At 45.6% G+C, this 19,009-nt stretch overlaps 1 protein-coding gene across 1 annotated transcript in view; it reads right to left on the minus strand.

The window, feature by feature from the left end:
• Positions 1 to 19,009, minus strand: part of LOC137509082 (alpha/beta hydrolase domain-containing protein 17A) — a 143,086-nt gene that overhangs the window by 40,936 nt on the left and 83,141 nt on the right. Inside the window, exon 3 of the mRNA XM_068233803.1 lies at positions 4,180 to 4,359. Coding sequence (XP_068089904.1) covers positions 4,180 to 4,359 — 180 coding nt within the window. The remainder of the gene's footprint in view (positions 1 to 4,179; positions 4,360 to 19,009) is intronic.

The following is a 19,009-nucleotide window of genomic DNA, read 5'->3' on the forward strand; positions in this document are numbered from 1 at the left end:
CAGGTCTAAAGGTATCCCCGGTGGAAGTAACCAGGTATATAGGTGTTCCCAGTGCAGGTATCCAGGTCTATAGGTGTCCCTAGAATAGGTAGCCAGGACTATAGGTGTCCCCAGAATAGTTATGCAGGTCTATGGGTGTCCCCAGTATACATAGCTAGGTCTACAGGTGTCCCCAGTATATGCAGCCAGGTGTATAGGTGTCCCCAGTATATGTAGCCAGCTGTATAGGTGACCCCAGTATATGTAGCCAGGTCTATAGGTGTCCCCATTATATGGATCTCCCTTCCAGAATGTTTAAGTGTCGGTGCAGCGGCTGACAGCGGGCGGGGACTTACCGCTGTTCTACCAGCCGCCGGAGGGAGCTCTGCTCTGTGCACCGCCAGTCTGGTCTTGAGTAGACACTTAAAGAGCAACTGTTAGGCATAAAATACCCAATACATTCTCTACTGCAGGCTAATAGAGCAGTAGAAAGGATGCTAACCAGGCAATGTAAACGTTTAAAATCATTCTTACTTTAGTAGATTTCTCTCCTCATGTCCCAGGCTCTAAAAGTGTACGCAAGGCCGCAGAGAGAGTGACAGGCATGCTGAATCAGCCTGATTGGCTGATGCCTCTGTCACTCATCTCTCTGCACTGCGATTGGCCACCTAGTCTCCCCTTGTCTGCCTGGTCACCTCTGCTGTTAGAGCGCACGGAGGGGGGCCAGAGGCTATCTCTTGTCACTGTCCTCTGCCCCCCTCCTCCAGTGGCATGTCCGCGCCCCCCTCCACCGTTCTGCCGCCCGCTGCCGCATTCTCCTTTTTCCCCGCACTGAGCTTTGGGGGAAGGATAAAGGTGGTGCACACACACAGACTCCCGGAATAATGGTTTCAGGCGCTGCAGTATCCTACACTCTGCACTAGTGCAGAGAATAGATGGGAACGACAGCGCTTGGATCCATTATTAGGTGAGTCTGTGTGTGGCTGCTGCATTTATTCCTCCCCGCTGTGCTCAGAGTCAGTGCGGGGAGGAGGGGGATGCGGGGGGGGGGGGGGGGGGGGGGGGGGGGGGGGGGGGGGGGGAGAAGATCTAGCCGGACACAAGATGGCCCCTGCCAGCAACAGGAGCCTTCTAATATATAAATATGATTATAACAGAAATGAAAACTTTGACATCCAGATACATCTGTTATGTAAGTAGAGCATGTATTTATCTACTTATGTATGTGTTTTTTTGAGGGGGCATTTTAGAGCTAACAGTTGCTCTTTAAACATTCTGGCCCTGAGCAGCTGGTATTGTTTACAAGTAAATATGGCAGCCTCCATATCCCTCTTGCTTCAGTTGTCCATCAACTGTTTGTTAATTATTGCACAGCTTTGTTACAATTTCGTAAGCATATTTGTATACCTGTCTGGATTATAAATCCATGCATTAACTTGAACATGCACGTTACTTATACTAAATAAACCTTCCAAAATGTGTGCATAGATACTTCTTTTCAAAGCATTTGTGTGAACTACCATAGACTTCCGATCCAATACTTCTATCACGAATCTGAGCTACTGCATGTGCCAAACTAAATTCCAGGCACAACCCAGTCATGCTTGGCGATAAAAAAATATTTCTAATTAGTAAGGAAGTCCAATAACTAGGTACATATGGAGGTAGCAAGACCTAGTGCATGGAGTTTGTTGGTCAGCTGGCTAGGTACGAATGCTAAATGCTGAGGTGTTAAATGCTGAGCTGTAGTCAGTCCTCAGTCGATCTATTTGTTTGGTAGGCAAACTGATGCTGATCTAGATTTGCTGGGATGGATGCCTTGGTGTGTGTGGCTACCAGTCGTTCAAAGCATTTGGCGATGACAGGGGTTAGAGCACCTGGTCAGTAATCATTAAGACAGGTTATCCTAGGATTTTTTGGAGCTGGCACCATGGTTGTGGATTTAAGGTATGAGGGGACTACACCCAAGAACAGAGAGAGGTTGAATATTTGGGTAAAAACTTCAGCTAGTTGACAAGCACAGGCATGGAGCACACGTTCTTTCACACCATCGGGACCCGCTGCTTTCCTGGTGTTGATATGTGTGAGTGCCAGCCACACTTCATGTATATGAAGGAATAAAGGCTGTGAGACTGTAGTGGGCCCAAAATTTGTCTGGAGGCTGATTGAGGTCTTTTTCAAATCTTGCAAATAAATTATAAAGTTCCTCTGCTAGGCTGGGGTTGGTATTGTCCAGTGTTGTAATCTATGAATTGTTGAATGCTTTGCCACATCCTGTTTGGGTTTGAGTAATTTTCAAAGTTTTCCTCAATCCTTTGTTTGTACTTAAGTTTTGCATATCGTATGCCTTTTTTTTTTCCAGACTAGTTCTGGCTGCAGAATATGCTTCTTTGTCTTATATTTTAAAAGCTTTATTTCGATTCCTTATGAGTTCTTTAAAGAGGCTCAGAGACAAAGAAAGTACAGCTCTGAAACTTACCTGGGACCTCTTCCCGCCCCATAAACACGTCTAAGTCCCACACCGTCCTCCCCCGGTCTGCTGTTCAGGGCAGTGAGCTCCATTACCAGGCTCAGTCGATGTCGGTCAGGGTCTACTGCACATGCACAGAAGACCCGGACTGACGTCACGTCGACTAGCTCTGGCAGCAGAATACGCTTCTTTGTCTTGTAATTAAAAGCTTTGTTTCTATTCCTTATGATTTCTTTAAGTTCTTTTGTCATCCATGGTTTTTGATTTGGGTAAACAGTACTTTTTTGTTGTTGACAGTGATGGTGTCCACACAGAAATTAACATATGACAATACAGAGGAAGTACACTTTCACTAGGTCTGTTTGTTAAAAGAATATATTCCAATCTTTATGTTCAAAGCAATCTTGGAGCTGAGAGACAGCAGGCCAGACTTTAACAGACTTGCTAATTGGTTTAGCAGTGTTGATAATGGCTAGGTGCGCCGGAATAAGAAACAAAGATAGATGGTCAGACTGTCCCAGTGGGGGTGTGAGGTGATCGTACCTTTTATGTTTGTATAGACATCATCTAAAGGTACCCATATACTTAAACGATTTCCGGCCGATATACAGCAGATTCGACCACTGTGAGAAGTTGTATTCTGCCAAGAAAACTATTATGGCTGTAATTAGCTTATGAGTGATGTGTACTATATTCCCGATAAGGTACCTACAGACAGAATCTGTCACTTCCATTACTAAAAATTAACTCTTTCAGGCACAAAATAAAGCACGTAAAAAAGCCTGGTTATTAATATGTTTTGTACTGTACATATACATGTTTATCTCATGGTACATATCGCCTCAGGTACACTTTAAGTTAACAGTCTATGACACTGAAATGCAACTCTAGCAAGCCTTCGATAAGGCATTGCAGACTTTGCTAATCTCCCATGCGATAATTCGTGGCTGAGATTGTTTAGTTTATATGCTCATATTTTCTAGTTGAAGAGAGTCTGCATTTTTTTTAATCTCTTTTTATTGAGCGGTCATCTTCAGCATTAAGATCCAAGCTTATCCGCTGCATCCCTGTGGCAGAACAAGGTATTTATGCCACTAAAATACCCTAGCAAGATTCTGCAATTGCAGAACTTTGCTTCCTGCAAGAGGCAGAGCTGTGCACAGTAGCTCTTATCCAGTCAATCTCTGCCGATCTCCGCCGCCTCTCCACCACCCTCTCAGTCTTATTTAACAAATTGACCTTTGACCTGGTTCTTGACCATGACCAATATCCAAGTTTCTGTTTTATTTGTTGGTTTGTTTCCTATTAGTTAATACTATATTTGATATGTACGAAATCTATCTTGTTCTGTAGCCTTATTGAGTAATTTTTTTAAAAAATTGTGAAATAACTGATTCATGTTCTTAACTGAGGCAACTATGATCTCTCTTTTACTGCATTACCTGTAATTGCTAAATGTTTCACAATAAAAACCCTTGAAACTAAAATGTTATATGTCAAAAGACATATTAATAACTATTGTTTTTCCTTCTGCTAGAGGAAATTTTTTCATGTCTTAATAATGTCAAAACTTTAATTAGTAAAATTGTTTCAAACTATAAAAGCGTTCTTTCATTGAATGTTTAGTATGATAAAGAAAGATACTAACATTCTCAACTGAATGGAAAATACTGTATTTAAATCTTTCTGCACATAGTTTGTTTCTGAATGCAAGATTTAAAGACACTTACTTTGGGAATGCATCAAAACAATAGGTTTTCTTAGTGTCCGGAAATGCAACTCTCATCCCAGAGGTTAGTGGGGAGTGTAAGATGACAGCTGCACATTCATAACGAGATGCCAAGTCCACTGTTGGTACTGTTCCGATACTTTGACCATAAAGAAGAATGTTTTCAGGGCAGATGCCATACCTTGGAAAAAAAGATGAAAAATACGTAGATAGTTAAATTCACTATGCAAAGCACTGTGGCGAAGTGTTAATGTCATGTACTAACAATAATGTTAATATATTATAACACCTTTACAAAAAGTTGGGATGCTGTGTAAGCACAGCACAGCACAGCACAGTACTAGACTATTGAATACTATTTGTGTTTAGTTTGTTAGGAGTTGATTCACCTACAGCAGCGCAGCTTAGTGACATCAGCAAGTGGCAATAGTTCTCAGCGCATGCTATGCAGTCATAGCATGCGCAGCTAAATTAGGCTCGGCTCTGAAGAGCACTTCTTTAAAGGGAAAATCTGCGCTGCTAAAAAAAAAAAAAAAAAAAAAACTGCACTCATCTGGGGCTTCTTCCAGCTCCTAGCAGTCGATCGGTGCCCTCGGTGCAGCTCCTCTCCCTCCGGGCGTCCAGCGGTGAAGAAGCCGACCTCGCTAGGTCGGCTTCCGGGTTGGTGTCATGTGCGTTCCACGGCGCGGGTCACGTGGTGTACGTGACGTCATCGGGTCTCTACTGCGTTCTGCGCCTGCGCAGTAGAGACCCGATGACGTCTCTACACCACGTGACCCCCCCTCCGTAGAGCGCACAGAAGCCGACCTGGAAGCTGACCTGGCGAGGTCGGCTTCTTCACCGCTGGATGCCCGGAGGGAAAGGAGCTGTGCCGAGGGCACTGATCGACTGCCAGGAGCTGGAAGAAGCCCCAGGTGAGTGCAGTTTTTTTTTTTTTTTTTTTTAGCAGCGTGAACCTTCCCTTTAAACGTAATGAGTGCTCCACTGAACCCACCCGGAGCCCTGGCGGTTCCAGTGGCTTCAAAGAACAATATTCCTGCACTTTGATTGGCCCAGTAAGGTGACTGTCAAGTCTTATTGGGAAATCAGTCTTATTGGGAAAGCCTTTTTCTCTTGTTGTTAAATAAAATGTTTTTGGGGCGGTGACGCCTCTTTCCCCATCTATCCTTTATATAAAACTTACTTATAGGATAAGGATGCTCTTTCTTTTGTATATACGAAGATGAAAAAAGTGTCACTGCTCTCTTTGAATTCTGATATCATTTAGTAGGGGAATTCTGAGGAGAAGTATGCAACGTAGGAGACAAAAAAATAATTAAAGGTTCAGTCAAAAGATATAGTAATAAACTGCTGCAGTATACTAGACAAGACACAGAACATTTACATTGTGCTTTTCTCCTGGCGGACTTAAAGCACCAGAGCTGCAGCCACTAGGACGTGCTCTATAGGCAGTAGCAGTGTTAGGCTCCCTGCACACTGCATGCGTTTCCGATTCTTAAATCGGTTTTTACATCCGATTCCAATTCCCCCCCAAAAAGTTAATTTAGGCAACAGGTACATCATAGAAATGGCTAACATGTTTCGGACTAAAGCCCATAGCCTCCAGACTTATTGTGTAGCTGATTTTAATGACCCTGGTAAGGAACCAACCTTGTCTGATATTTAAGGTATTTAAAACAAAAGTTTGCTTTCTTAAAACAAACTCAATTTGAGTGAGCTCTGAGATGTCTCCCAGTGCATCACTGCTGAATATATGCAAATTAACCATTGTTACCCTTAGAAGCTAAACACACCTCCAGATCCATTGGAATGCAATGATGTGTCAGCTTGTTAATATCTACAGAGCCATAATAATCCAACATGCACACAGACTGTTTCGGATTGGTTGATCATCAGTGTATAGCATGGATTAATTTGGCTCTATGGAGTTGGGCTTGAAACACCTTACAGACTTACCAGCAAGCTCATGGTGAACCAGAACTCATTGGAGTGTGTAAGGGGCTATAATGGTCCTAAAATGGTCCTTACTAAAATGCTATGGAAAACAAAAGTTTGCTTTCTTAAAACAGAAAGAATTTGCGATAATTCAGGTTGGAGTGAGCTCCGAGATGTCTCCCAGTGCATCACTGTTGAATATATGCAAATTAACCATTGTTGCCCTTAGAAGCTAAACACACCTTCAGATCCGCTGGAATGCAATGATGTGTCAGCTTTATAATTTGTACAGAGCCATAATAATCCAACATGCACACAGAGGTGCCTGGCTCTTCTACTGACCACATATGCTATTGCTCCGTTGTTATTGCCTAATGAAGCGGGATCAAACCTGCGAAACGCGTTGCATATTTGGAGTTCATAAATAAAATATATTGACTGTCTTTACTACAGTCGTTGTATGTCTACTTGGAGGAGGCAAGTCTACCACTACCTCCTCTATTTACCAAGAATTTGTTTTTTAAGCTCATTTAGCTTCCTTTTATCCTTTTGGCACCTTTGTTCTCATGCATAACATTGAGTCCACCCTGGGTGGAGGGTTGAACCCCCTTTTTCTCATCTACAGAGAGCGACTTCTTATTCCTGAGTGAGGTCAGGAAAATTTCCCCACCTGCCTTTACAGTGGTTCCCTAATGGTAACCCTGCTTTGTGAGTATTAATATTTACTCTATCTAGTTAACACTTACCAGTACATATTACACTATTGGGGCTCTTGGTGTTCCCTGTTTTTATCTCGGAGTTAAAATAATGTTTGCATTGTGGGTATTCCTGAAAAAGCAGAGAAGGTGGAATACATTCAGAGCTGATACACTTTCTAAACTGTTTCCTGTGAAAAGAGCCCATAGATTCCACAGTCAACTTCCTTTGCCAGGTGCTCCCCTTTGACCAATCCTGGCCAGGATCCTACATTAAAGACAGAGAGACTAGCCTCAGTAAGTCCGGAATTGTAGGCAATATTCCCTTTTATGACCAAAAAGTTTCACTATACCATTACATCTTGGAAGAGGTTCAGCATCAATGACTGAATTTATTGATGTCAGAACTCAGGAGTTAGCTGCAGACACTTAAATTACCATATGCAATATTTTATCCAGCCAAACTTAAGATAATTTATAATAATGAGTCTCAGTTTTTTCAGTCGCGAAGGAGGCTATGCAGTGGCTTGACCGGAACAAACAGCAGTATAATCTCATTACAAAAATACTCGAGTATAGTAAACTACCTCTCCATGTCACGGGCCAATGTCCATTATAAGTCTATCCGTTTGATTAATTAAACAGTATTCGCGTGGTCCTGCAGTGTAGCGTGAGCTCCTAAGTTTTGTGCGATTGTTCTGTGCTATACTTGTAGCACAAACAAGATACTTCACTAGCCCAGTCGTTATTACGTTAATTGATACTACCCGTGCTAGTGAAATATCCACGGTCACAATACAAGTATAGTGCACGGCACACAGCTGCAGGACTGCGCATAGCGTGTGCGCACTAAAAAGTACTGTTTAATGAATCAACCTGAAAGGGTGCACCGCCTGGTATAGTAAACTTGGATATAATAAAAATGTGGATATAGTAAACTAGTTATTTGGCCCCTATGTGACACTGACTCCAGATATAGTGAAAAATGCATCATGTGTCAGTGTGAAAGCAATGATCTTAGTTGCCCTCTTCATACTGGCATTTGAGCTGATGCCTGAATGAGGTGCAATGAATAGCGCCGCTGTTCCTCTTTAGCAAGGTTGTACATTTGGTGGACGTACTACAAGTTCTAGAATACCTTAAAGAGGCTCTGTAACAAAATTGTCATCCTTATTTCTTCTATCCTATAAGTTCCTATACCTATTCTAATGTGCTCTGTCTAACTGCAGCCTTTCCTACTTGCACAGTGGCTGTATTATCTCTGTTATATGATCTAATCTTCTCTCCTCTATCGGCTCTGTCAGGCTGAGGCAGTCAAGCTGGAATGTGCTGTGCTGCTTGTGATTGGATAGAAGCTATACACACCCTCTCCAGGCCCCTGCACACTCTGTATGACTCACACACTGAGCTCCTCAGCCTATCACTTGCAATGTCTTTTGTTTGTAAACACTGCATAAAAATGGCAATTACAAGCCAGGATTGCAGCAGGGAGTGGCAGAAACAACACAGAGGGGCTTTTTATTGTAAGAATTTTAGAGTACAGATTCTCTTTAAAGCGTATCCGAGATGAAAAACTAACTATAACAAGTAACTTGTCTATATATCTTATCTAAAGTTTAGATAGTTTACACAGCAAATATGGCTGCATACAGCTTCAACAGATTGGCCTGGTGCACACCAAAAACCGCAAGCAGATCCGCAAAATGCTAGCAGATTTTGAAACGCTTTTTGTTATTTTTCTGCAGCGTTTCAGCTAGCGTTTTGCGGTTTTGTGTAGCGGTTTTGGTGTAGTAGATTTCATGTATTGTTACAGTAAAGCTGTTACTGAACAGCTACTGTAACAAAAAACGCCTGGCAAACCGCTCTGAAGTGCCGTTTTTCAGAGCGGTTTGCGGTTTTCCTATACTTAACATTGAGGCAGAAACGCATCCGCAATCTAAAATCTGCAGCAGCCCGGGAGTATGCGTTTCTGCAAAACGCCTCCCGCTCTGGTGTGCACCAGCCCATTGAAATACATTACCCTAGCGGATCCGCACCCGCAAGCAGATCGCAAACCGCTGCGGAAACGATCCGGTGTGCACTAGGCCTTTATGATGATTCAATCCTGTGATACAATGAGAGCGGCCATGTTCTGTTTGTCATCATTACACAGGTAATCTGCAACTGCATCTCCACCCCTCAGCCTGTGAAAAATTCACTCCTCCCTCCCATCTGCCTCTGAAATCTCTGGCTAGTAACCTCCTCCTCCTCCTCCTGCCCAGACTGAGCTCCCATAAGCCCTTGCTACATGGGTCTGAGTGCCTTGGCATTTTGGAGAAGCTGTGGGCGAGGCTTGTTTAGTTTATAGGGAATTAGAGTATTAAAACAAAAACAAAAAAAAGTATTTGGCTTGAGGAATGCCCTATAAACTATATGTAAGGAACACAATTATGCAATGAATAAAAGTTCATCTCGGATCCACTTTAAGGCTACTTGCACACCAAGACGTTGCGTTAGGTGCCACTTTAAGGTCGCATAACGTGCACCTAATGCAACGTATGGTGGTGCGGGAGAGGACGGTAGAGTGAGCCGCGTTAGGCGGCTCTATCCGTATAAGGTCTCCCAGAGTGGCACGGATTGGCCGGCGGGACCACGTGATGCGGAGCGAGACACTCCGCATCACGTGGTCCCGCCGGCCAATCAGCGGCCGCCAGTGCAGTGAATATTAAGTAGCCATGTGCGCGGCTACTGTAGCTGCATCTCCCCGCCTCCTCTCCGCCCCCCACTGAGCATGTGCAAACAGTCCAACGCGGCTATAGCCGCTCTAACGCCGTAGCATGCTGCACTTTCCGAACAACGTGCAGCGTTACATGTAACGCAACGTTGGCTGTGTGAACAGCCCACTTGTGTTACATTGCTCTGCGTTGGGGGAGTGTTACAGGTGCACTAATGTGCGTCTGTAATTTCTTAGTGTGTAAGCAGCCTAAGGCTGCATAGCCAGGTAACGCAAATCCCAGGCTGGACAAATCTCAGACGGGGTCCTGTAACTGGGTAAGACAAAACTTCCTGTTCACACTTGGGCCAATCAAGCAGCCTCTCTCCAAAATGCAGCCAATCATCATGCAGTCCACTTCCCGTGGAGGTCTGCAGGTGAGACTTAGCACGGGTTGGACTGCATGATGATTGACCTCATTATGGAGAAAGGCTGCATGATTGGCCCAAGTGTAAACAGGAAGTATTGTCTTACCCAGTTACAGGACGCATGCTGCGATATGTCCAGCTTGGGATTTGTGTTGCCTGGCTATGCAGTGCTAAGGTATTCTAGACCATCCACCAAATGCGCATTTTGCTAAAGTGTTAACAGCAGCACTATCTGCTATTGTATGCCACAAGTACTGTATGCTACAAGTAAGGCAAAGGGAGCCCCCTTTGCCTGCCCACAATGCCTGAGTCCGACCACGGTGGGTGTCGGATGCTCTGGCCACCTGCCACCTGCGTGTCTGTGAGTGTTTTGTGAACAACTCTGTGGTGGTGCATTTTTGCCACTGAAAAAAAAAAGAAAGTTTGTAAAACAGGTGTTTTAAGTATGCATTTTCAATGAAATGTCATTAGAAAAAAAAATGACTCCCAATTATTGACTAAATTAAAAGATATAATATACTTTATGTGGATGAAAATGACAATTTCTGATATAGTAAACTTCTAATACAGTAAACCACTTTTCCTGGTCCCATGAAATTCACTATAACAAGATTCTACTGTATTAAGGACTGATATGCTGAAGCTGCACGGTTCTTTTCATTTAAATTGTTCACATAGGGATAATTTTTTCTAGCTGCATTTTCTGTCCAACAGAGTGTTATATATACTGTGGGCTAGGCCTGAAAGATAAATCGAATTTAAACCGAAATCGTGATCACCAAGATCACAATTTCGGAATCGTCAAAGCGGCGATTATCGTGATCACGTCATTTCCACATAGGGAAGTTTGAAGAAGCGGCTTCAAAGGTACCCAAAGTCCCGGCGCTTGCGGCCCGCAGCATTGGACATACCTTCCGCATGAGTCCAACGCTGTCCGTCCTCCAGCTCTTGTGCTTGTCAAAGCTCCGGGTTCCTGTATGTTACATGACATACAGGAAGTATTCCGTGCATTAGAGCCTGCAGGAGGTGAAGTGGTTAGACGGGCATCGCTGGACTCGTGTTGGAAGCGAGACAGGGGGACAGAGGGGCAACAAACAGGCACAGACGGGGCACAAAGCTTGATTTGAAGAAAATTGTGAATCGAATCGAAATCGCAATTTCGGACAGAAATTGCTTAGTTAAATTTTTTCCTAAAATCGTTCAGGCCTACTGTGGGCCATATCCTACAGTATTAGTATCCTATTCGAGGTGATAAGTAGCTTGCATCACTTGAGGATTAACAGCAAATCCTATTGCCGGTTTCCTTCGCGTGATGGCCGATCATTCGAGAGCCTTATTCAGGGTGAAAGCCTGAGCGATGGGGAGCGAGGTTTTACCCAATGGGGCGGTCCTTCAGCACTATTGCCTCGCTCCCCACACATGCGTGCGCACCCACAGAACATTTGCCGCCATCTTCCGCCACTGCATCTGGGGGTCTCCTTTATTAAGACTTCCGGAGCTACCCATCGGGTTGCTGCAGATAACCAAAGACCTACCACGTAGCTGCGCTATCACCCCAGAGCAATTTACATACCGCCGCTGAACACCTGCCACCTCTGTGCTTTTTTTATTTTATTTCAAACACCCCCCCCCCCCCCCCCTTTTTCCATACTATTCCAGCTTTTAAACTTTGATAATTCATGACTGAATAAAGAAATTTTTATATATTTACATATACACTTGAGACCTTATTTTTGAATTTATAGCATTCTAAACTGGTTGTGTATTGGAGTGCAGTGCCATAATAATGCGTATATAATATTAGTGAGACCTTGTCCTACAGTGATTAAACGCTTTGGCCTGCACAACTATACAGATCGGAGAGGTTTAGTCACTTCAAACCATAGTAACATTAATAACAGTTTAACCTGCTTTCATGGACAGCCCTGACCTCAATCCTATTGAGCATTTGTGGGACGGAGGCGAAAGATCACTTCAAAGCTTTGAAACGTCACCATTCAACCTGACCCAACTTAGAGCTGCCAATGTGTCAGCTTGGGCCAACATTCCTCAGCACTGGTATCAGCATCTATTTGAGTACATACCAAGAAGAATGTCGTTTATCAGAGCTAAAGGTGGACCAACTTGTAATTAGAAAGCGTCTCTAATTTTTTGGCCACTCGGTGTAAATGTTGTGCTTAGGCCCACTTTGTAATTTATAAACAATGTGCTTGTGAATACCTGTGTTCGATCCAGTCAGCACCTCTTACCTACTTCAGGCCTGGTTCTTGGTAGCCCCACCCAAGTTCTGCTGATAAATTTCCCCCTAACTCTGGCTCCAAAAGGGAAATTTGGGTAACTAAAGGGAAATTCAGGCACCAGGCGGCACCCAATAATGATTGTTTCTTTGTGTTTTTTTTTTATGTTTTTGCACCACCAGGCCCATTGTTTAGTTTTAGGCCCCACCGGGTGGGGGGGAACTTAGGGTTAGGCACCACCAGGGTACCATACATACATATCACATACCGGGGGGCATTAGGGTTAGGCGTAGGTAGTTGAAGGTTCTGTGTGAGAGTAGGGTTAGGTTTAGCTATAGAAAAATATCAGTAACAATTACTGATATTTTACTAACAAAAATGAACACTTAAAGTGACCCTTAAGCCAAAAAAAAATAAAAAATTTTTTACTCACCTGGGGCTTTCAATAGCCCCCTGCAGCTGTCCGGTGCACTCGCCGTGTCCCTCCAATCGTCCTGTCCCTGCCGGCGGCCACTTCCATTTTCGCCGTCAGCCGCCGACAGAATGGGAACGCGAGTGATTCTTCGTGTTCCCAGCCACAATAGCTCCCTCTATGCTGCTATAGCATTCCCAGCCACAATAGCTCCCTCTATGCTGCTATAGCAGCATAGAGGGAGCTATTGTGGCTAGAAATGCGAAGAATCACTCACGTTCCCAGCCTGTCGGCGGCTGATCGCAAAACCGGAAGTGGCTGCCGGCGGGGACAGGAGGATCGGAGGGACACCGCTAGGGCACTGGACAGCTGCAGGGGGCTATTGGAAGCCCCAGGCGAGTAACACTCATTTTTTGGGGGGCTTAAGGATCACTTTAAAATAGTAGAGTATCAGTAAATTTACCAACATTCTACTTTTGGCACTGTTCCTGCGCCCGATTTTCCATGGCACCCAGGGCCGGATTTCTGGCAAGGCCACCAGCCTCAGAAATCGCAGGTTAACAGCAGCTCAGATTAGAAATCAGGTCAATGCCACACAGAGTTCTAGCAGCAGACACATCTCTAAAACAACTGTTAAGCGGAGATTGTGTGAATCAGGCCTTTATGGTAGAATAATTGCTAGGAAACCACTGCTAAGGACAGGCAACAAGCAGAAGAGACTTGTTTGGGCTAAAGAACACAAGGGGCCTGATTCGCAAAGCGATGCTAACAGTTAGCACGCTGGTGAAAAACCCTTGATCGTGCCTAAACTCAGTTTAGGCATGATAAGTTTAGGTGTGATAAGTTTAGGTGTGATAAGTTTAGGCGTGATAAGTTTAGGCGTGATAAGTTTAGGCGTGATAAGTTTAGGCGTGATAAGTTTAGGCACCAACTGGGTTAGCACCGCAGTGCACAGCTGATCAAAAGTTTTGCGCTAGCAAAGTCTGGTGCACTTCGCATAGAGTTTAATGGCGCTGCTTTGCGTGCGGGACTTTGTGCGCGATCTAAACTTATCTAAACTTAGCATGCCCATACCTCCCATCTTTTTGAGATGAGAAAAAGGGACACTTAAGCCACGCCCCTGCCACACTCCTGGCCACGCCCTCACCACACCTCTAGTCACGCATACCATAAAGATTTCATAAGAAAAATATGTTGTTTTATAATTCAAACCATGCTGTTCCTCTCTATCCTGGTTCATTTTCCTTCATAGTAACATTTTAAAATTAGTAATATATCAGTTTAAAGGTTGGGAACAAAGTTTAGAGTCAATCAAACACATTTTTAGTGTAGAAATATATATATTTACATAGAAAGAGGGACAAAGTCCTGAAAGAGGGACAAATGAGGGTGAAAGAGGGACAGAGGGACAGGGCTCCCAAAAAGGGACTGTCCCTCCGAAAAAGGGACAGTTGGGGGCTATGAGCATGCCTAAACTTATCATGCCTAAACTGGCTTTTCACCAGGGTGGTTCAATGGTTATCATGCCTATAGTCTCTAACTGGGTTAGCACCGCCTTGTGAATCGAGCCCATGAAATGGACATTAGACCAGTGGAAATCTGTGCTTTGGTCTCATGAGTCCAAATTTGAAATTTTTGGTTCCAACCACCGTGGAACTGCGGTCAGATTATATGCATTTTTGTGGAACTGCTGTTATGTATTTTGGGGAACAGCTGCCAGATTATGTGTATGTTAGGGGAACGGCTGCTGCCAGATTACGTGTATTTTGGGGAACTGCTGCCAGATTGTGTATGTTTGGGGGACCACTGCTGCCAGATTATATGTATTTTGGGCAGAGTCGGATTTACAGCTCGGGAGCCTATAGGCACAGAAGTTCTGGCGCCCTAAACCCCGCCCCTCAGCAGAGACCACGCCCCACAAATCACACCCGACCAGCATCTGCATGTAAACTCATGCTTGTGGAAGGTAGCATGGCCAGTACTTTGCGCACCACCCCGTATAAAGTTGGCTTGCAGCCTAGACAAAAAGCCCTCTCCCAGGCAGACTGCAGCATGGACCGTAATCATTCCATATCCCCTCCCCCCCCCCCCCCCCCCAAGAAAGCATATTTTTTTAAAGAAAGAAAAACAAGGCTTTCTAACTACAAGCATTTATACTTACCTGGGACTTCCTCCTGCCCTCTGTAGGCTGTGGGCTCCCTAAAATCCTCCTGGTCCTTTCAGCTTCTTCCCTGTCCAGCCTGGTAGTTTGGGATTATTATTATTATTTATTGTATTTATAAAGCGCCAACATATTACGCAGCGCTGCACAATAGATAAATGGGTTAACATACAGGTAGAACATACGGAAACGCACAACAAAACAAGATCATGCAAATGATTTGATAACAATACAGTATCATAGGTCAAGATAGAGACTGTTCGAGTCTACAAGAAGGGTGGTTGTGAGTAAGATTGCATAATCAAGCTGGATACATTAGGGAGGAGGGCCCTGCCAGAGGCTTACAATCTAAAGGGTGGGGTGGAGACAATAGGTGTGTCTTTTGAGAGGGTGTCTAACAGAACATATTATGATGCTGGTGTAGGGGGGTATGCGACTGTGAAGAGAGGAGTCTTGAGAGCTTGTTTGAAGGTATTGAAGGTGGGGGCGAGTCTGACGGCTGGTGGAAGAGAGTTCCAGAGAGTAGGGGCAGCTCTGGTGAAGTCCTGCAATCATGCGTGTGACTGAGTTATGCGTGGTGCGACTAGGCGCAGGTCATTGGAGGATCGGAGGGGGCGGGCTGGTATGTGCCTGTGGACCAGATCAGAGATGTAGGTCGAGCAGGTCTTGTGCACTGATTTGTAGGCCAAGCACAGGATTTTGATTACAGTGAAACGTGACTTAGCCTAATTGCGGCTTTAACCAGGCCAGACAGGGGAGGAACGGACGAGCCCAGGAGGACAGCAAGGAATCCCCAGGTAAGTATAAATGCTTGTAGTTAGAATGTTTTAGTTAAACAAGCTGTACTGGGCATGTGCAAGTAAGGTCTGCACATGCCCAGTAAAATGAAGTGCATGTGCACAGGGTAAAAAAAAAACTTTACACAACAAGTGCCTTAGTTCTACTGGGCATGCGCAGACCGTACTTGTGCATGCCTGGTACGGACACTCTTGCCCACGCCCGTGCTTGCACAATGAAGAAACCTATTTTAACAGAGAAGGACCCAGTGCTAGAATGGTGGGATGTAAGAAGCTCTCTAGTATTTTCAGGTCTCGTCCTTTTTTTTTTTTTTTCAAGGGGGGAGGGGGGGTTGGGATTTGTATATTGGTATGTGTATGTGTGGAAGGGGAGGGTGACTGGTGACAGGTGGCCTAGGGTGGTAAAAAGTATAAATCCAGCCCTGATGGCACCTGAATTTCACATACGCCCCACATACCCTCCTCAGCTTCAAAATCTCCCTAAAAGCGCTTGTGCAATGATTCCCTGTGAGCGTGTGCACATCGGAGCAGTTCGTTTCCGATCTGCTCAGCAAAGCGCTGCCTGTACCATTTTGGAGGCGATTTCCCTATAATGGCAGGTGTAGAGAAATTGCAAAATGCTTAAAAAAGCGATTTCCACAGCGCTTTTAAGAATAAATACATGGGGCTTGATTCACTAAGACAAATAGCATGCCTTATCAACGTTAACATGCCTTATCAACGTTATCACAGTTATCAGAGTAGCATAGCGAGCGCTACAAACGTATGTCTGCTAATTGGCAATGACGAGCGCTCCACTCGTCCTGCCCTGAGCCCCTGCGGGTTTGTAGCGCTCGTTGTGCTACTCTGATAAGGCGTGTTAACTTTGATAAGGAGTGTTATCTCTGATAAGGCATGCTATTTGTCTTAGTGAATCAAGCCCATTGGGCTTGATTGATTCACAAAGCGGTGCTAACAGTTAGCACGCTGGTGAAAAGCCCTTTATCACACCTAAACTCAGTTTAGGCGTGATAAGTTTAGGCGTGATAACTATAGCACCAACTGGGTTAGCACCGCAGTGCACAGCTGATCAAGTTTTGCGCTAGCAAAGTCTGGTGCACTTCGCATAGAGTTTAACCACTTGCCGACCGCCCCCAGCCGATGGGCGGCGGCAAACACTGGGCCTAAACGACCGCAATACGCCCATCGTATGGTTATGCGGCGATCGCGTCATTCGTGACGCGATCAGCCGCCGGCGACTGGCTCCGTCCACCATGCGCTGTAACCCGCCAGCCGTTCGGAAGCGCCAGCGGGTTACTAGCACCCGGATCGCCGCATGTAAACAGTATAATAGGCTTTGTAAAGTACACAAAGCCTATTATTCTGGCTGCCTCCTGCCCTGGTGGTCCCAGTGTTCGAGGGACCACCAGGGCAGGCTGCAGCCACCCTAGTCTGCACCCAAGCACACTGATTTCCCCCCCCCCCTGCCCCCTGATCGCCCACAGCACCCATCAGACACCCCTCTGCCCACCCCCCAGACCACTGTTAGCACCCATTCACCCCCCTAATCACCCATCAATCACTCCCTGTCACTTTCTGTCAACGCTATTTTTTTTAACCCTAAACTGCCCCCTGCTCCCTCCTGATCACCCCCACCCCTCAGATTCTCCCCAGACCCCCCCCCCCCCTGTGTACTGTATGCCTCTATCCCCCCTGTAATAACCCACTGATCACCTGTCAATTACCTGTCAATCACCCATCAATCACCCCCTGTCACTGCCACTCATCAATCAGCCCATAACCTGCCCCTTGCGGGCAATCTGATCACCCACCCACACCAATAGATCGCCCGCAGATCCGATATCAGATCACCTCCCAAGTGCAGTGTTTACATCTGTTCTCTACTCTAAACACCCACTAATTACCCATCAATCACCCATCAATCACCACCTGTCACTGTTACCCATCAGATTAGACCGTAATCTGCCCCTTGCGGGCACCCAATCACCCGCCCACACACTCAGATTGCCCTCAGACCCCCCCTTATCAATTCGCCAGAGCATTATTTACATCTGTTCTTCCCTGTAATAACCCACTGATCACCTGTCGATCACCTATCACCCACCCATCAATCACCCCCTGTCACTGCCACCCATAAATCACCCCTGTCACTGCCACCCATCAATCACCCCCTGTCACTGCCACCTATCAATCAGCCCCTAACCTGCCCCTTGTGGGCAATGTAATCACCCACCCACACCAATAGATCGCCCGCAGATCCGACATCAGATCACCTCCAAAGTGCATTGTTTACATCTGTTCTCTCCTCTAAACACCCACTAATTACCCATCAATCAACCCCTATCACCACCTGTCACTGTTACCCATCAGAATAGACCCTAATCTGCCCCTTGTGGGCACCCAATCACCCGCCCCACACGCTTAGATTGCCCTCAGACCCCCCCCCCTTATCAATTCGCCAGTGAATTATTTACATCTGTTCTTCCCTGTAATAACCCACTGATCACCTGTCAATCACCTATCAATCACCCCCTGTCACTGCCACCCATCAATCACCCCCTGTCACTGCCACCCATCAATCACCCCCTGTCACTGCCACCCATCAATCACCCCCTGTCACTGTCACCCATCAATCAGCCCCTAACCTGCCCCCTGCGGGCAATCTGATCACCCACCCACACCATCAGATTGCCCCAGACCTACCCTCAGATCACCTCCAAAGTGCATTGTTTACATCTGTTCTGCCATCTAATCACCCACTGATCACCCATCAATCAGCCCCTGTCACTGCTACCCATCAGATTAGACCCCTATCTGCCCCTAGGGCACCCAATCACCCGCCCACACCCTCAGAACGCCCTCAGACCCCAGCCCTGATCACCTCACCAGTGCATTGCTTGCATCTATTTCCCCCCTCTAATCACACCTTGAGACAACCATCAATCACCTCCTGTCACCACCTGTCACCCCTAGCACACCTACCCATCATATCAGGGCCTAATTTGCCCCGTGTAGGCTCTTGATCACTCGGCCAAACCCTCAGACCCCCCTCAGACCCCCTTCCGATCACCTCCCCAGTGCATTGATTGCATCTATTTTCCCCTCTAACCACCCCCTGAGACACCCATCAATCACCTCCTGTCACCCCCCTAGCACTCCTATCCATCAGATCAGGCCCAATACAACCTGTCATCTAAGAGGCCACCCTGCTTATGACTGGTTCCACAAAATGTGCCCCCTCATAGACCACCTGTCATCAAAATTTGCAGATGCTTATACCCCTGAACAGTCATTTTAAAAAATGTGGTTTCCAGACTACTCACGGTTTTGGGTCCGTAAAATGCCAGGGCAGTATAGGAACCCCACAAGTGACCCCATTTTAGAAAAAAGACACCCCAAGGTATTCTGTTAGGTGTATGACGAGTTCATAGAAGATTTTATTTTTTGTCAACAGTTAGCGGAAATTGATTTTTA

The sequence above is a fragment of the Hyperolius riggenbachi genome, chromosome 1 (assembly GCF_040937935.1).
Source record: "Hyperolius riggenbachi isolate aHypRig1 chromosome 1, aHypRig1.pri, whole genome shotgun sequence".
NCBI classification, from domain to species: Eukaryota; Metazoa; Chordata; class Amphibia; order Anura; family Hyperoliidae; genus Hyperolius; species Hyperolius riggenbachi.